General features: G+C 37.2%; 1 protein-coding gene and 1 long non-coding RNA gene across 2 annotated transcripts; both read left to right on the forward strand.

The window, feature by feature from the left end:
- Positions 1–3,221: 3,221 nt before the first annotated feature.
- LOC110895465 (probable xyloglucan endotransglucosylase/hydrolase protein 7) lies at positions 3,222–5,292 on the forward strand. The gene is made up of 4 exons (XM_022142789.2): positions 3,222–3,469; positions 3,694–3,794; positions 3,872–4,068; positions 4,678–5,292. Exons 1-4 carry the CDS (start codon positions 3,280–3,282, stop codon positions 5,066–5,068), a joined length of 879 nt encoding a protein of 292 aa, XP_021998481.1. The 5' UTR covers positions 3,222–3,279; the 3' UTR covers positions 5,069–5,292.
- A 5,027-nt stretch (positions 5,293–10,319) lies between these two features.
- Positions 10,320–16,656, forward strand: LOC110896919. Its single transcript, XR_002568282.1, has 2 exons — positions 10,320–10,520; positions 16,375–16,656. It is a non-coding gene; the product is annotated as an uncharacterized LOC110896919 (long non-coding RNA).
- The last annotated feature ends 434 nt before the right edge of the window (positions 16,657–17,090 follow it).

Here is a 17,090-nt window from a genome sequence, read left to right on the forward strand (position 1 = left end):
ATATAAGGATCATTATGTGAAGAGGTTGTGATATGTCTATTACTAACATCAAAATAATAGACTATTTAAAGTTCTACTTAAACGAAGACAAATCAGCTTTGGCCAGAAGTGTAATCATTTAAGCATGTGTGCAAAGTGGTTGTAACAAATCAGCTTTGGCCAGAAATTGAGACAATCACTTTAGTTATGCACTTGTTAAATATGCCATCTATGAAGGAATTAAATCAGCTTTGGCCAGATATTAAGACATTCATGTTTATGATGCACACTTAACATAGCTTTCGTAATACTTGAACGATAAGTAGATGCATCAAATCAGCTTTGGCCAGAAGTGATACATCAGAAGCTCATTCAAGTTAACCCAATTTTGGTTTTGTAAAACATTATTTGATCCTTATTAATTAACTAAGTAATTACAAAACCAGTTATCTAATAGCAAACCACCTGTTGGCGCGGATCGAACTCCGCGGTGAGTTCGCTGGGGGTTGCAGGGGAACAGCGTGCCCCCGCACGGGGTTCGGGGCGGAGCCCAGAGCTAAAATTTAGTTCACATTAACTGCTCAATAAAGTAACAGGATTTCGAATAAGCCTTGAAATCTCATGAACACTCATGATTTCAGATGAATCATGAATGTCTTGGATTCATCCGAGATGATGATTTCGAATCATTTCGGACCATCCGAAATGGACCATTTCGAATGATTTCGGATGTGTCCAAGACGCCTAAGTCGAGTCATTTCGGATGATTTCGGATACATTTTGGATGATTTCGGATGATGATGCTTAGTCCGAGATTCATCCGAAATGGTAATGCTTAGTCCGAAATGATCCGTGATGCTAAGTCCGAAATGTTCAAGCAGTTATTGATCCGTGATGGACGAGCATAAGTTCATCCGTAATGATCAGTCCTTGATGATTTCGGATTCATCCGAGATGTGTTCTTCAAGTCACAAAATCCTTAATTTAGGCAGTTAATTACTGATAAGATTTAAATCCGAAATCTTAGGGATTATGGGATTAAGTTTCCTGTTTAATTGCTAATTATATTTATCTGTTGATTTCAAAATTATATCCATTAATAATAATAACAGATTTCGAAAGTTCTAATTAGATAAAATTAAATCAAACAGGAACAAACACCCAATAATCCTAAATTCATTCCAAAACTAAGGGAATTTTCGAATTTAATCAAGAACTCATGATGAACCCTAAATCAGAACATTCAAACATTCATCCGAAATCTGGAAATTATTACATATTTAAACACATTTCCTTAAACTGTTGATTTTGGAACAGTAATTTGATGAATATATGATCCGAGATGATCCGGCATGGAGGATTCTAATCCGGAATGGCATCTCGGGTAAAATAGTTTGAAGATGTTCTTCCGTGATGCATCCGTAATGGATCTGTGATGATCCGTAATGATCTATAATGATCTGTAATGATCCGTAATGATCCGAGATGCATTCGAGATGATAAAATCCAGATCCGTAATCATCCGTAATGATGCGTAATGATCCGTAATGATGATTTCGGATGGCAAAAACGGAATTTTATTAAGGTTTTCAAAACCGTTTTCCTGTTTTATTCCAGATTTTTGGATACAAAACAGAACCGACTAATCAACATATGCTCTGATACCACATGTTGATCGGTTCTGTTTGAACATAATGGAAAACATGAAAACATACCTTTGATTGCATCAGCACAGGCCAGCAGAGAATCCAGATGGAGACGCAGCAACAGTGTTTGACATGATTGTCAGCTTGATCTGGTTCCTCCTTAGGGTGTAATCTAATGATGGTGATGAAGAAAACCGATAAAGGGTAATCGGCTATGGAGAGGAGGCGATTTGATGTTATGAGTAATTAGGTTATGTGTCTAACCCTAGAACCTCAACATAAGTCTCCTTATATATGCACTCAGGAGGAAACCCTAATTAGTTAATAAGGGTAATTAGGCCCATCAACAATTACCAACAGGGGCGGACCTAGGTTATAGGCTGGGTGGGCGGGCGCACCCCTTGAAAAAAAAAATTAGTGTATTTTATAAGCAAAAATCCCGACCGCACCCCTTGAAATGTTGGTTAAGACTAATGTTCGCACCCCCATTAAATAATTTCTAGGTCCGCCACTGATTGCCAACTAATTATTTAATAGGATTGTTACATATTTTGATCCATATAATGTAAATGATTATAATGGCTACTAGATTAAATATAAAATAAATATATTTAATCTTACACCGGCGTGAGAATAAGTACTGTTCCGAGGGGAATAAACAGTGTGTTGTTGAGTGTGAGAGTATAAAGAGCAAGATGATTCAACCTGAATGGCGAAGGGTCCTATTTATAGCCGGATGGTGGGAGAGGGAGGAGCAGCGTTGCCAGCTGTCGTAGGCGCCAGCTGTCCGACCAAGGGGAATATCCTCTTGGTCTCTTCTGCTGTGGTCAGGGTAGTGGTACACGTGGCGCGCCTGTATTTGCTCATGCTGAGAACGTTGTACTGCTGATGTTGGTCTGCTCCTTGATTTGTTACAGGCCTACATGGCGCTTGATGAAAGGGACACGTTTTGTCCTTTTGATCGGAGGGAACATCTTTGGTGCCACCTTGCCACATTCCAGAAGCTTCTGGATTCGCTTGCTGATGTGTACGCCATGTAGGATGTAAAAGTGGTGTGGTCCTTACCATGTAGGCAAGAATTTGAGACCATACCTCTTCATCATCTTATTTAATACATGATAAACTATACAATCTTCAGGGCCAGATCTACCTTGGAGCTATAAGTGTTACACCATACAATTTATGGGTTAAATAACCATTTCTATTTCTTATATATATATATACGTGTCGACACATGTATAAGACTGATGACACATGTATAACACCGATTCATCACGTATGTTGTAAGGGTAACACCTATAGATTAATTAAATTTCACAGTTTAATATATGACTTTAAACAATATACAGCTGTGTGTTTACGATTAAATACCCTATAGATATATACTGCATTAAATACTTACTTTTTGATAGCAAGAAGCTTCTTTTGAATTCTGTTCACATCCAATCGAAGTGATGTTTAGCCCGATTGGCAGCATAAAGTGAGCTGTATAGAAAGCGAACCTAACTTTCAGAGGCCCCCTCTCTACTATTCACAATATCTAACTACCCTATACATTATCTAAATCTAAAACTATATATATAGCCACACATATTATCCTTTATCCAAACTTGTATCATCACACAAGACAAACATTTCGTTAGTACATGGTCATATGACACATTTGTTGACAATGTTTTTCAATATAAGTGTTCTTTTTCTTGTCCTAATAGTGACCATGTCACTGGTGGCCGACGCTAGACCCGCTACGTTCCTTCAAGATTTTCGTATTACATGGTCTGATTCTCACATCAGACAACTCGATGGCGGTCGGGCCATTCAACTTGTTCTTGACCAAAATTCAGGTGCATTATCCGTTTGTTCAAACGTGTAGGAAAATATTTGTCGGACAAAAAGTTTCCCACGTCAGTTTTCACAACGAATTCATTTCGTTGGAAAATTATCGCTAAAGGCTGTTTCCTACGCATTTCTGACTAACCGAAAATGACCTAGTTTTCTATTAGTGGGGCTTATATTTTAAGATAGACTGAATACTGATGTGGTTCATGTATATGATTATTTGATACAGGATGTGGGTTCGCTTCGAAAAGCCAATACTTGTTCGGACGTGTGAGCATGAAGATTAAACTTATTCCAGGAGACTCTGCGGGCACTGTTACCGCTTTCTATGTATGATTGTTAATTATAAAAAAAACGACGATTAATGTAACTTGAGTTCCCTATATTGACTTAATTTTTTTTGGTAGATGAATTCGGATACCGATCAAGTTCGTGACGAGCTGGATTTTGAGTTCTTGGGTAACCGAACCGGGCAACCTTACTCGGTCCAAACCAACGTGTATGCTCATGGAAAAGGTGACCGAGAACAAAGGGTTAACCTTTGGTTTGACCCAGCTGCTGACTATCACACTTACTCCATCTTGTGGAACCATCATCATGTTGTGTAAGTATTTTCTGATAGGTTCAATAGTGAACTTATATTAGCTCAAACTTTAAAACTCAAATGCTTTAAAAATACCAACAATTTAAAAGACCTCTTAAATCTTTAATCAAAAGTGTAGATCATTAACATATTATTTAAATTTAAATGTAACAAAATGGGCAAAAAGATTTACCTTTAAATATGACTTTGCCTGCCTGTTTTGACATGAACTTATTGTGTAGTATTCTTTGAATTATAAATATGTTTCTATAACTATAATATTAGTAATGATCGGAGCATAACAAAAAAATAAATTCCATTTGGACCGACCCCGTTCGTATAACCATTTGCCGCATCAACTAAGGGGTTGTTTGGCATCTTCTGAATAGTTAAGTGCTGAACCAGTAAGAGGTCTAAACCATTAAGAGCCAGTATAATGCTTAACCGTTCAGAAGCAAATGTGTGACCAATTCAGATTATATGTCTTAACCATTCAGACTCAGTATAATGTTTAACCATTCAGACATCTGCTCGTGAAACAAACAGTGTTAATCATTAACTGAGATCTGAACACATTAATAGCTAACAAACAGCCGACCCTAAAAGATTACAATTCTTGATTTGGTACAGGTTTTCTGTGGATGAAGTCCCCATAAGAGTATACAAGAACAACGAAGCTAGAGGGGTACCATTCCCCAAGTTCCAACCAATGGGAGTTTACTCGACATTATGGGAAGCAGATGATTGGGCAACAAGAGGTGGGCTCGAAAAAATCGACTGGAGCAAAGCACCATTTTACGCATATTACAAGGACTTCGACATTGAGGGTTGCCCGGTCCCTGGACCCAAAACTTGTGCATCAAACCCTTCCAACTGGTGGGAGGGTGCGAGCTACCAACAACTTGACCCAGTTGCAGCCCGTCGTTACCGATGGGTCCGCATGAACCATATGGTCTATGATTATTGCACTGATAAGAGCCGCTACCCGGTCACACCACCAGAATGTGTAGCCGGAATATGATTTGATTATGTGCATCAGCAATGAGAAGTTTATATATATTTGTGTGTTGAAAATAAAATCAGTAAATAACTTGTATTTATATTGTGTACGTAAACGAGGGTTGAGTATGTAATTGTACCAAACAAAGACTCCTCGATGGCGTGGAAAATATTGTATCTGTGTTTACATCAATTTGATTTATCCGAATAATGTTTATTGTTTAGTAAAAGGCTAAAAGCGATTTATTTTGGTGTTTGTTTGTTGATTAATCATATTGGGTACAACCGGCCGGTTTGAATCGATTTTTAAAACATTGTGTAAAAGAATTAGACATTGGCAGCCCAACATTTTTAAAGGGTCTAAGCGAACTATAAGGGTGAGAGGGGCACTCACCTCTTAGGGGAGTCCCCTCTCTTACGCATACCCAATCAGGATATGCCACGTCAACTCCCCTCTTAAACTCCCCTCACACCCTACTTTGATGGCGGCACTCCCCTCTTAGAGAACTTGCTTTTTTTTATTTGTTGTAAAATTATGCATGTTTATAAATTAAAAAAATATTAATAAAAATTAAATAAAATTTAATAAAAGACATTTCATTAAATTAAAAATAAAAATTACATTCAAACTATAAAAATAAAAATTACATTAAAATAAAAATTATATTCAAACTAGGAAAATATAAAAGGGGAATTAGCCTGTAATAATCCTACCTAGACCTTATTGGCCATTAATAATCCCACCTCAGAATATCCCCCCCACCAGTCCCACCTTTCACTTATTTTTCCTACAATGGTCCCCCGTTAAAAAACCTTAACGGAGTTAAGCTTTTTTCCAAATTACAAACAGATTTTTTAGGGCTTTTGATCAGAACGATGATACGAGTCCATTGATGTAAAACTTACTTCAAAATGGTGCTCCAAGTGACTTGATTTTGGTTAATTGGAAATTTAAACACCCGAATTGAAGCGTCATTTTCATCGTTTGGAGCACCGTTTCGAGGCAAGTTTTACATCAATGGCCTCGTATTGTTGTTCTAATCAAAAGCCCTAAAAAATCTGTTTGTAATTTGGAAAAAAGCTTAACTCCGTTAAGTTTTTTTAACAAGGGACCATTGTAGGAAAAATAGGTGAAAGGTGGGACTGGTGGGGGGAATATTCTGAGGTGGGATTATTAATGACCAATAAGGTTTATGTGAGATTATTACAGGCCAATTTCCCAATATAAAAACAAACTACTCGTCGTCGGAACTCACTTCAAGGTGAGGTAGATCTAAACGTCCGAGATGCTCAACGAGATCGTGTTTTAGTCTCCAATGCGTTTCTTCGTCAATGAGCTCGCTATAAGCTGTATCATCGAAGACGGGTTCGACTGGAGGATCTTGAATGTGTACCGGTGCTATCGCCATTCCGTCGTCTTTTATAATCATGTTATGTAAAATAAGGCACGTATACACGATGGACCTTATCTTTTTCACCGTTTTCGAACGCATTGGATGATTTAGTATTCCCCACTTCGCCCTTAACACACCAAACGCCCGTTCCACATATTTTCTTGCGGCCTCGTGTTGCCTCTTGAACTTTTTTTCATTCGGGATGTGAGGATATGGAAAAGATTTCACAAACACGGACCAGCTAGGGTAGATCCCATCAGTAAGATAATACCCGCGTTTGTATAAGTGGTCGTTCACCTGAAATGGACAATTTGGCGCCGTTCCGTTTCGTTGAGTAAGAAATAATGGAGATTGTTGCAGCACGTTGATGTCGTTTTGTGAACCCGCCGGGCCACAAAAAGCATGCCAAATCCACAAATCTTGAGACGCCACCGCTTCTAACATAATCGTCGGGTATTGATGATCGCCTCTCATATATTGTCCACGCAATTCTGTGGGGCACATTCTCCAGACGAAGTGTGTACAATCCAGACTACCCAACATACCAGGTAGGTGATGTCTCTTCTCATGAGTCTGGTACAATAGCGCAACGTCGTGGCTCGTTGGTCTACGTAAGAATTCACCGGCATACATTGTACAGACCGTCTCGCAGAAATATTCAAGGCACTCACGAGAGGTCCTTTCAGACATATTTAAATACTCGTCGTTTTCGTATGGTGGGTTACCGGTTGCAAGTTGTTTAATCGCAGAAGTAAGCTTTTGCAACGGCGTGAAACTTTTCTTCATTCTCCCGTCCAAGCCCTCTTGAAACCACTCGTTATTCGCTTCCACGTCACTAACAATTTTTAGGAACAAAGACTTGGACATACGAAATCTCTGACAAAAAATATCGGCATTAAATTTTGGATTTTCGACAAATAATCGGCCATGAGTGTCTCATGGCCTCTCACACGATCTCGACGGACAATTTTTTTTACTAGACGATGCCGTGTCTAGTAGCTCCGCTTGTTGGATGAGATTTTGGAAGAAAATTAAGCTACCATCGCTTGACGATGAATCTTCATCGTCGGGAAAGTCGGGTAGGGGAGAAAAAAACGGGAACTTGGAATCCATTTTGTGTTGTATTTGATAGATTTTTTTAGAGTGAGTTTGAGAGTGGTGGGTGTGGTAAAAAATTAGATTAAGTTGGTTATTTATATTGTTAAAATTGAATTTTTTTTAAATGACCGTTGCCAACGTCTCTCTCCTCGATCCATGTGCAATTCATCGCGGTGAACCACCCCCGAAACCCTTCCCTGATTCGGGTCCCCGCGATGATGGCGGCGGTGTTCCCGATCGGGGAATGGGGTCACCAAACCTCCTCCCCACGAGTGCCCCAATCACCCTAAAGTCGAGACCCTTTTAAAATTTTTTATGGTTTGACATAGAGTTTTGATAAAATTATAGAAAATATTATAGAATATTAGGAAAATAGTAATCAGGTTAAATTATCAAAATGCATATATTCTCAATTGCAATGAAATAATCAAATTATCATAATGCTTATATCATCAATCACAATGAAAAAATTTATGATAAATCAGATTATGAAAAAAGAAAAGAGAAAAGAAACGGAACTTAGCAGGAAAAAAATCCGGTTACTTACCATGTTCATTAGACAACCATAAGAATAATCAAATTGAATACTTTTTAGACCTACAGGGACTGTGGTGCAATAAAAGACATAAAAATGTATTCGTACTAGAGCCTACACAATGAACAAAGGGATTTCATAACACTAAACTACAATAAATGTTTGCTTATACAAACAAATTATTATTATTATACATATTAAAAGAAAACTTACGATTAACAGTAAGTTTTTTTTTTTTTTTTCTTTTTCTATTGTCTAATGAACTTGATAAAGTACAATGAGGATGACCGCATGATATTAGCATTATCTATGTAATGTTTTTAGATGTTTAAACAATTGTCAATGGTTTTTTTAAACAATTGTTAATTGTTATGGTAGAAAACATGAAGAAATTCATATTAATACCCACATTAAATTAATATATAGGGGTGCAAACGAGCCAAGCGGCTCGCGAGCTACTCGAGATCGGCTCGAGAAAATGCTCGAAAGGAGCCGAGCCTTATCGAGCCCGAGCCGAGCTTGAGCCTCAAAACAAAGCTCGTTTGTTTATCGAGCCCGAGCTCGAGCCTCACATGTGAAGCTCGTTAGGCTCGTCGAGCCTTAGTGTAAACGAGCCGAGTCAAGCCGAGCTTATTTAAACTTGTTTACAGGCCGACCTCGAACCTAAAAATAAGCTTATTTAGTAAACGAGCCCGAGCCTGAGCTTTACTTATCGAGCTCGCAAATCTAAAAAGTCTATTATTTATATTATTTTTATTTAAGATACTAATTAATAGATAATAAACGAGCCGAGCCCGAGCCGAGCTCGAGCTTGATAAAATACAAACGAGCCGAGCTCGAGCTTTGAAAACAAAGCTCGAATCGAGCCGAGCTCGAGCCCGGGCTCTCATAAGTTAATCGAGCTCGAGCTCGAGCCTGGCTGAGCTCGGGCTCGGCTCGTTTGCACCCCTACTTTTAAACAGAGCCCTAAAAACTTTTGGGTAGCTTCACTTAGATGACCCTTGTCCCGGCCTTGATACTGATTAGTATTACATAATCATCTATATTAAACCAATTTATACTAAACTTTAGAACGAAAGAAAAGTTGAGCACTCTTAAACAAGGTTAGAATTAAATACAAAGTCTTCTAAAAATAAGATGTCATAAGAAGGGTATGAAACAAACTCTGATTTATCTCATTCAAGCAGAATTAGAACTGTTTCATCGAACTCTACAATATGAGATTTTAGGTTTTCACTTTTGAAATTTAAAGCTTGAACTCTACAATATGAGATTTTAGGTTTTCACTTTTGAATTTAAAGTTTGTATATTTTAGAATTTTTGTTTATATCATCATGTCTTTTTATTTAACATTGTGTCTTTTCTATATTTGCGACTCATTGTGTCTTTTTTTTCTCCTAAAAATTGTGTTATCTTTTTTGGCATTATGTTATATTTTGCTCAACATTGTGTTATATTTTGCAATCTATTGTATTTTTCACTACTAGAAAACTAAGCAATTGCGACCAAAATTTGCGACCAACATAAGATGGTCGCAAAATTAGCAACCGGTTGTGACCAAATTCAAAACAATCGCACAATTACGGACCAACCTAGATTTGGTCACAAAACAGACGCAAATTTTGTGATCGCATATTTGCAGTCGCAAATTAGTTGAGTAGCGTCAGAAAACTGTCGCAAATACAAGAATAAGGAAAAAAACCAAAGTTGCGACCGCTTAAAGCGGTCGCAAATACGAGATAAATATAAAAAAGAAAAAGTTGTGACCGTCGGAAGCGGTCGCAAATATGAGATACAAAACATTAAAAAACTATTGGAATGTTTGGCGTTACTGTTATTCAACCTATTAAAGATAGAAAAAATATAATTACACTATGTATTTTTTAACGATTTATCAACCAATTATTTTTAACAAATTAACTTTACTTATTTTATTTCAATTAACCTTCAGATTATGGTAAAGTGATATAATCATAACAAAACATCAAACGATATCATAAGTTTATTTATTCGATACAAGAGAAACCATGTTTTACATTGTTTGCAATAAATTATTTAACTTTATTTATGAACAACTTTCGAAAAATTATTTACTACTAAACTAAAAACCTATAAATTAGTATATAAAATAATTTAATAGTAGAAAACCAATAAGTCAGGCTAGTTGTTTCTTGTTAGCCCAAAAAAAAGATTAAGAAATTGGCCCAAATTTAAATTTTGAGCCCATTTCCCTTAAAGCCCTAAATCCTAGTTTGGTCGTATGTTTCACATCTGATTACCAACACGATCAGTCGCTCACCCTCTCCGACGGCTTCTTTCTCCGGCGAATCGGTGCTGCATCTTTCTCCAGCAAGTCAGCGCTACTTCTTTCTCCGGCGAGTCAACGCTACTTCTTTCTCCGGTGAGTCAGCGACACATCAACCATCACTTCAGGTATCATGAATCATGTATGTGACTGTTTTGTGCTTTTGAAATCTAAACTGATATAGCTTATTAGAAATATGAAGTTTAGTTAATTATAATTTATAAGTTATAGCTTAGTAGAACTATTTGATTTTTTTTTGAACTAATATGTTAATCTTTGAATTTTTTAAGTATTAAAACACCCTAATGTTACATTTTTAAATGACCATTTTACCCTTTTCAAATACTCTCCTTTAATCGTGCTTTATAATACTTTATAATAATATGATATGATTAATTCGAGTAGTAATGGCATGGTATACTGATCGAAGGTGGATGTATGAAAAGACCGATAGACGATAGTAATGGATTTCTTAATTCTGAATATTGTGACAATGTCGAATTGTTTTTGGACTTCACATTTTCTAAAAAAGAAGTGGTTGATACGAGGGTAAATATGCATGGTGAGACAACACGTGACATAAAATGTCCTTGTTATAAATACCAAAATACAAGTTATAGAGACAGAGCCACTGTACAAAAACACTTGTTTAAGGATGGTTTCATGCTTCGTTATGAAATATGGAGTGAACATGGTGAAAAGTCCAACCACGATGTTGTACAATCTTCTACTACAATGGAGGTTGATGATGATGATGATGGTTGCAAACGTATGGTGTTAGATAACAACTTGTGTTCATGCGATTATACTTCAAGTACATTGGAAGGACGTGTACTGAATCCAGAAGCAAAAAGATTCTATGACATGTTAGAAGCTGCTGATGAACCTTTGTGAGAGGGCGAAAAGGCTACAAGTTTCAACTGTCTTAACTGACTCGCCTTATCCAACAGGTAGTTAAACGCAACCTCAACTTTCGCATCAACCCTCGTGTCTATGACAACTGTAAAAAATAATGGTAATTCCGTATAACCTAAATACTTGGTTTAACGTGTAATTACGTTCATTACGATTTAATTATTGCATGATTAGTTCGTATAAAGTCTAGCAATCATAGGACGTGGTTAAATATGCTAAACAATATTAACACAATCGCCACGTCGCGAGAAAACTGCAAACTATGTCCTAATATGTTGGCAAAATGCTGAAAACACTATTAACCTGAACACACTATTCATGCCAGCAAGTTCCGAAAACTGTCTGAACGTGTGACGAAGGGCATGAATGCACTTGGTAGATGAAATACAAATAAAAATCCCTAAGTAGGGACCCTAATCACTAAAACACCTTAACTTTCCGGTAAACGCTCAGAAATGCACTTTGTCTGTTCTGCGCCAAAACTGTAACAAAAATAAATCGCCCGCAACACTAAAATACATCATTTTAGTGTCCATAGAACTTATAAATAATATTTTACATCTAAAATAAGCTTGGAGATATCAATGGGATATCCGAAACCCAAGCTACCGGCACAACGTCGCTACTTGCACAATTTGTCCGTTTTTTTTATTTGACGAACTAGTAAACGATATTTTTATCACCCTAACTCCTAAACGAAGCATCTAGCGAACTAGTTAGCGATATTTTGGCACCTCAAATGCCTTGAATAAACGCCATAGCATCAATGGTAAATTAAAACCATAACTCCCAGTATTATACTACAACTTTTGTATATCACCCGATATCGAACCGACGAGCGAACTAGTGGTATTTTTACCATCCAAAATCAATACCCACTAAACAAATAAACTAGTTAGACTTTATTTAAAACCCTAAACTATCATTAACACCCTAATTACCCTAATTAAACTAATGACCAAAATATCTATTTGTTTAATAATTTTCACACATGTTTATTATGTTTAAAAAATAATAATGATACTACCATACCTCCACATGATCGGCCATACCTATTTCAATGAAAGATTTATTTTGACCAATTAACAAGAATGGAAGTTATGACATTACCCTTTCATAATTCCTTTCATTTTACAACATTTACACCACACCAAAACTCTTTCTTCTCCTCCCTAAGTCACGGCTCCCAAACACCCCACTTTACCATCCATTTTCTTCATTTAAACTTTCCATTACAACCATTCATATACACTTTCAAGAAGATCAAAGAAGGTTCAAGCCATAAGGAAGTATTTTAGAGCTTTCTTATCATCCTAATCTTAATGTGATATATTATGTGTAGATTATGTTGTTTTGTGCTAGATGATACTTATGTTTATGTTGATTATGTTAAAGTAGGTTATTTACATGAATGATCTTGCATGTTTAAGAACAAAAATAAAGATTTAAACATTTTGATGTTTAAATCTAACCAAGATCATCAATCCCATGATCCATGAACTTTACTACAATCTAAAAACAAGTTACAACATATATGTGATTTTTTGTAGAAATAAAAGACCATGATTTTTACTAAGAATATGTTAAAAATGGTGGTCTTAAAAAGTTGTTTAAAAGAAAGAACAACATGAAAATTTTCTTAAGAAATAATATGTTCTTTTAGGATCTTGTTAATATAATCTGAAAATGACACCATATATTTTTAAAAGTGTGTTTAAAAATATACAAAAGTTTCATGGAAATAAGGATATTATTAGTTGGATTCTTCATGCAAAGTTGATGGAATGAAACTTGGTTGGATGGATCATGATTAAGGGTGCTAAACATGCTTAAAAACGCATTTTAAAACATGGGGAAAACGCCATAGTTTAGGGAAAACTATGGCGAAATTTTTCTAAAATATTAATCGCGATTAAAAAGAGATTAACGGGGTGATTAACATGGTTAATCGTGATTAGTAAACTTAATTGTGATTAACGACCCTAATCATGATTATACAAACCCTAATGACGATGGTTAAGTCCTAACCATCCAAGAGTTTATATAAACTCAAAAAGATATTTTTATAACATAAAAGGAGTAAAATTATAAGCATAACAAATAAATATATATTTTTTTTAGAAAATTATATGTATAAACTTCAAATACTTTATTTGGTGTATAAAGTGTGTATATTATGTGTATGTATTAGCTTTAGGAATACATACAAAAATGTTACATATAATGCACATGAAAAATATACACTTACATCACGACGAAAACCTCACGAATATTCGCGAATATAACAACGGTTGCGAACCTTCGCGCTTACTAAAAATATACACTTGTGTGATACCAAAACGCAAGGCGCGAACAGTGGACGACGAATCTCGAATGACGGACATCAGATGACACTTTATGCTTCGTCGGCGAAACGAGCAATTTCGACACAAAAGTTATATGAACCGAACATTATGACAAGTCTAAAATAAAATATTTTAGACACTTAACATATAATACCGACAACGAAAAACCGGAAAGTTTAATGCGGAGATGACACTAAGTGTAATTATAAAAGTTACTAGCATAATTAGTAAAAGATTACTAAGTATGCATGAATATAAATATTGGGCTGAAGTATAAAACATTGGGCTTAAAATAACATAAATATTGGGCTAGGCCCAATATCCTAAATACATGGGCAATAGCCCGTTTCCATAAACACTAAAATAAGTCCACTTATGAAAAATAACATGGGCTAAGCCCAATAACATAAAGTCATGGGCTAGGCCCAATGACAAAATGCAAGAACTAAGCCCAATAACACAAATGGTGGGCTAAGGCCTAATAAAATACATATATTTTTCTTTATAAAACATGTTGTAAAAATATGTTATAAATACGGTATACCTACACGTATAAATACGGTATACCACACGTATAAATACAGTATAGTTACACATAAATACGGTATACCACACATATAAATACGATATACCTACACGTATAAATACGATATACCACACGTATAAATACGGTATACCTACACGTATAAATACGGTATACGTATACATATAAAATGCGCAAATATGTAGCGATGTACTCATATACACTTGTTGAAGCGTACACTCAAAAGGGATACCGTACACGTACACTAACATATATACGATGTTAAAAATAAATATTTCATACGCATACATGTGAACGACGTTCACCAAACTTAAAAATATATATTTGAGGAATATATATTTCATACAACAAACTTGCGTCGTGCACAACATAAAGACGCTATTGGACTCGGTCAACTTATACTTGTACGAGACACAAGGACTTATACGGGCTAGACCCACATATACTCGTGCGAAGCACGGATACTTACAAAGGGCGATGCCCGTTCTAACACATTAGGAACTCAAGAAGTGTATATATATATACATTAAACAAACATACGAAACAAATGCCAACATATCCAAAAATACACAAGTGTTCCAAAAACAAAATGTATACAATAACGTTCAAGATGAACAACTAGTACAAGGTCTAGAAGAGACCGACGTGTCTAACGAGTTAGAACCCTTGTAGATTAACTCACGTTTACGGAACACAGTTGCTAGAACTTATTGCTGGACGTAATACTGTAAGTTCAGGTCCCCCTTTTCTTTTAAACGTTTTCAGTTTTATAACTGTCGGGGGGAAATACATGTTACTTTGGTATGGTTAAGCTACGGAATGAATTAGTAGATCACGTGCGAATAGGCTGATACTTAAAGCACCATTAATCTTGTTTAAAACCAAGGAACAAGGGAGGTAGATCTATCGGGTACAGGGCGAGCCCCACTCATGGGTCCTTGTGTGGCCACATGGAGTTTGCTTTGTTACCCTCGCCGGGTGGACCGGTACTAAATCGCTTACGGGTTGGTGGCTTCCTATGTCGGCACACATATTAATGTCCTAGCTACACATTAATGATCAACATGTTCATTGACGCTTACATACCGGATTTCGATACTTAGGTGGTGTTTGTTTTTTAGCCAGAAGTGCTTCTGGCCACTTATGTCTGCGTCGCGCAGACGCGCGCAGACGTTTGATGTCTGCAGCTTGTTTGTTTTCCGGAAGCATTTCTCACCAAAAAGGTCTTCCCCACCTCTTCCCCACGCAGACCTGTCCATATGTCTGCAAACCTCTTCTCACCTTTAAAACACAGACACCCTCCACATACCTCTTCTTTCTTCTCACCTCTACATCACCGCCACCGCCTCCACCTCCACCACCACATCTCCGCCACCACCTCCACCCCCACATCTCTGCCACCACCTCCACCTCCGACACCACCACCACATCTCCGCCACCATCATCTTCATCTTCATCTGCAAACAAAACCCCCAAAACTCCCAAACATCTCCGCCACCATCTTCATCTTCATCTGCAAACAAAACCCCCAAACATCTCCGCCACCATCATCTTCATCCGCCACCAGCATCTTCATCTTCATCTGCATCTTCATCTGCATCCATCTCTGCCACCATAGAAGCAAAACCCCCAAATCAGTGGTGGTTGTTGGTTGTGGTTAATGGCTAGGGTTTGCGATGGTGGTTAACGGCTAGGGTTTGCGGTGGTGGTTAACGGCTAGGGTTTGCGGTGGTGGTTGTTGGTTGTGGTGTAAGGCGGTGGTGGTTGTTGGTTGTGGTGGTGGCAGGTGGACGGTGGAGGAGGTGACGGTGGTGGCTGTGGTGTAGTGGTGACGGTGGTGGCGGTGGTGTAGTGGTGACGGTGGTGGTGGTAGATGAAGGCAGAGGGAGGAGAGAGAGAGATCGAGGGAGGAGAGAGAGAGATCTGTGGTGTTGTGTGTGAAGTGTGTGTGAAGATCTTTTTGTGTAAAAAAATAAACCCTCTTCTGCTTGCAGACTGCAGACATTTGGTCCACCTCTTCTCCTGCAGATGCCTGCAGATGTGGTCCGCAGACTGCAGACCTTTTCCCGCAGAAAAAACAAACAGCACCTTAGACTTTCAAATGTTTTACAGATTCATTTGATGCTTACGAACTTAAAACACATGAACTCGCTCAAATTTTGTTGATGTTTTCAAACTTACATGTATTTCAGGTAACTAAGTGGATCTTGGTGCAATGAATTATGAAGTTTCAAGTTTACTATGAAGACGATGACATCCGTATTTTGGAGGGTTTGATCCATATATCTCGTCTTCGAACGGGACATAGGATGCAAAACCTCGTTATTTCAAAAACTTTATTTTGAACAAGTCCTGTTTGTAAAACTTATAAACTTATGTTGTCTTTTGCTACAAAACAACTTATGACTTGTATCTTTACATTATGGAATGGATGAACATCGTGTATGTTTTATATCATATAGTTTGTTTACTTACATCGTATGCTGTAGAAACCGATCAAGTCACACTACGCGCTTCCGCCTTTGACACGGGTGTGACAGTGTCAACCAACCGACCATCCGACTTAGAAAGCAGACACTTTGTCGCGCCAAAATTCCAAGCGGGTTCCCATGCGTACTCGTCAACACACTCCTACCCAATCCGCAGCCGCCACCCGATTCCCCCTTCCATCTTCTTCGTATAAACCCGCCCCCGGGCCGTTTCCGCCCTTCTAAAATCCCAAGTTTAGTAAAACTATTTAATTTATATTTACTTTGAGCTTAATTATACCATATAAAATACTTGCATCTCTCGTGACATTCTTTTACCCTTTATTAAATTAATTAGGGTCAAAATACTTGAGCTTAATTATACCATACATTTATACCGCATTAGAAACAACTATCAATTACTTTGTTTCTTGTAAATA

The sequence above is a fragment of the Helianthus annuus genome, chromosome 12 (genome assembly GCF_002127325.2).
Source record: "Helianthus annuus cultivar XRQ/B chromosome 12, HanXRQr2.0-SUNRISE, whole genome shotgun sequence".
NCBI classification, from domain to species: Eukaryota; Viridiplantae; Streptophyta; class Magnoliopsida; order Asterales; family Asteraceae; genus Helianthus; species Helianthus annuus.

Bases quoted from the DNA above. Each gene is read 5' to 3' on its own strand.
- LOC110895465 (XM_022142789.2), top strand. From the start codon at position 3,280: ATGACACATTTGTTGACAATGTTTTTCAATATAAGTGTTCTTTTTCTT. The intron at 3,795-3,871 runs GTATGATTGTTA...TTTTTTTGGTAG, and splicing joins GCACTGTTACCGCTTTCTAT to ATGAATTCGGATACCGATCA. The intron at 4,069-4,677 runs GTAAGTATTTTC...GATTTGGTACAG, and splicing joins TGGAACCATCATCATGTTGT to GTTTTCTGTGGATGAAGTCC.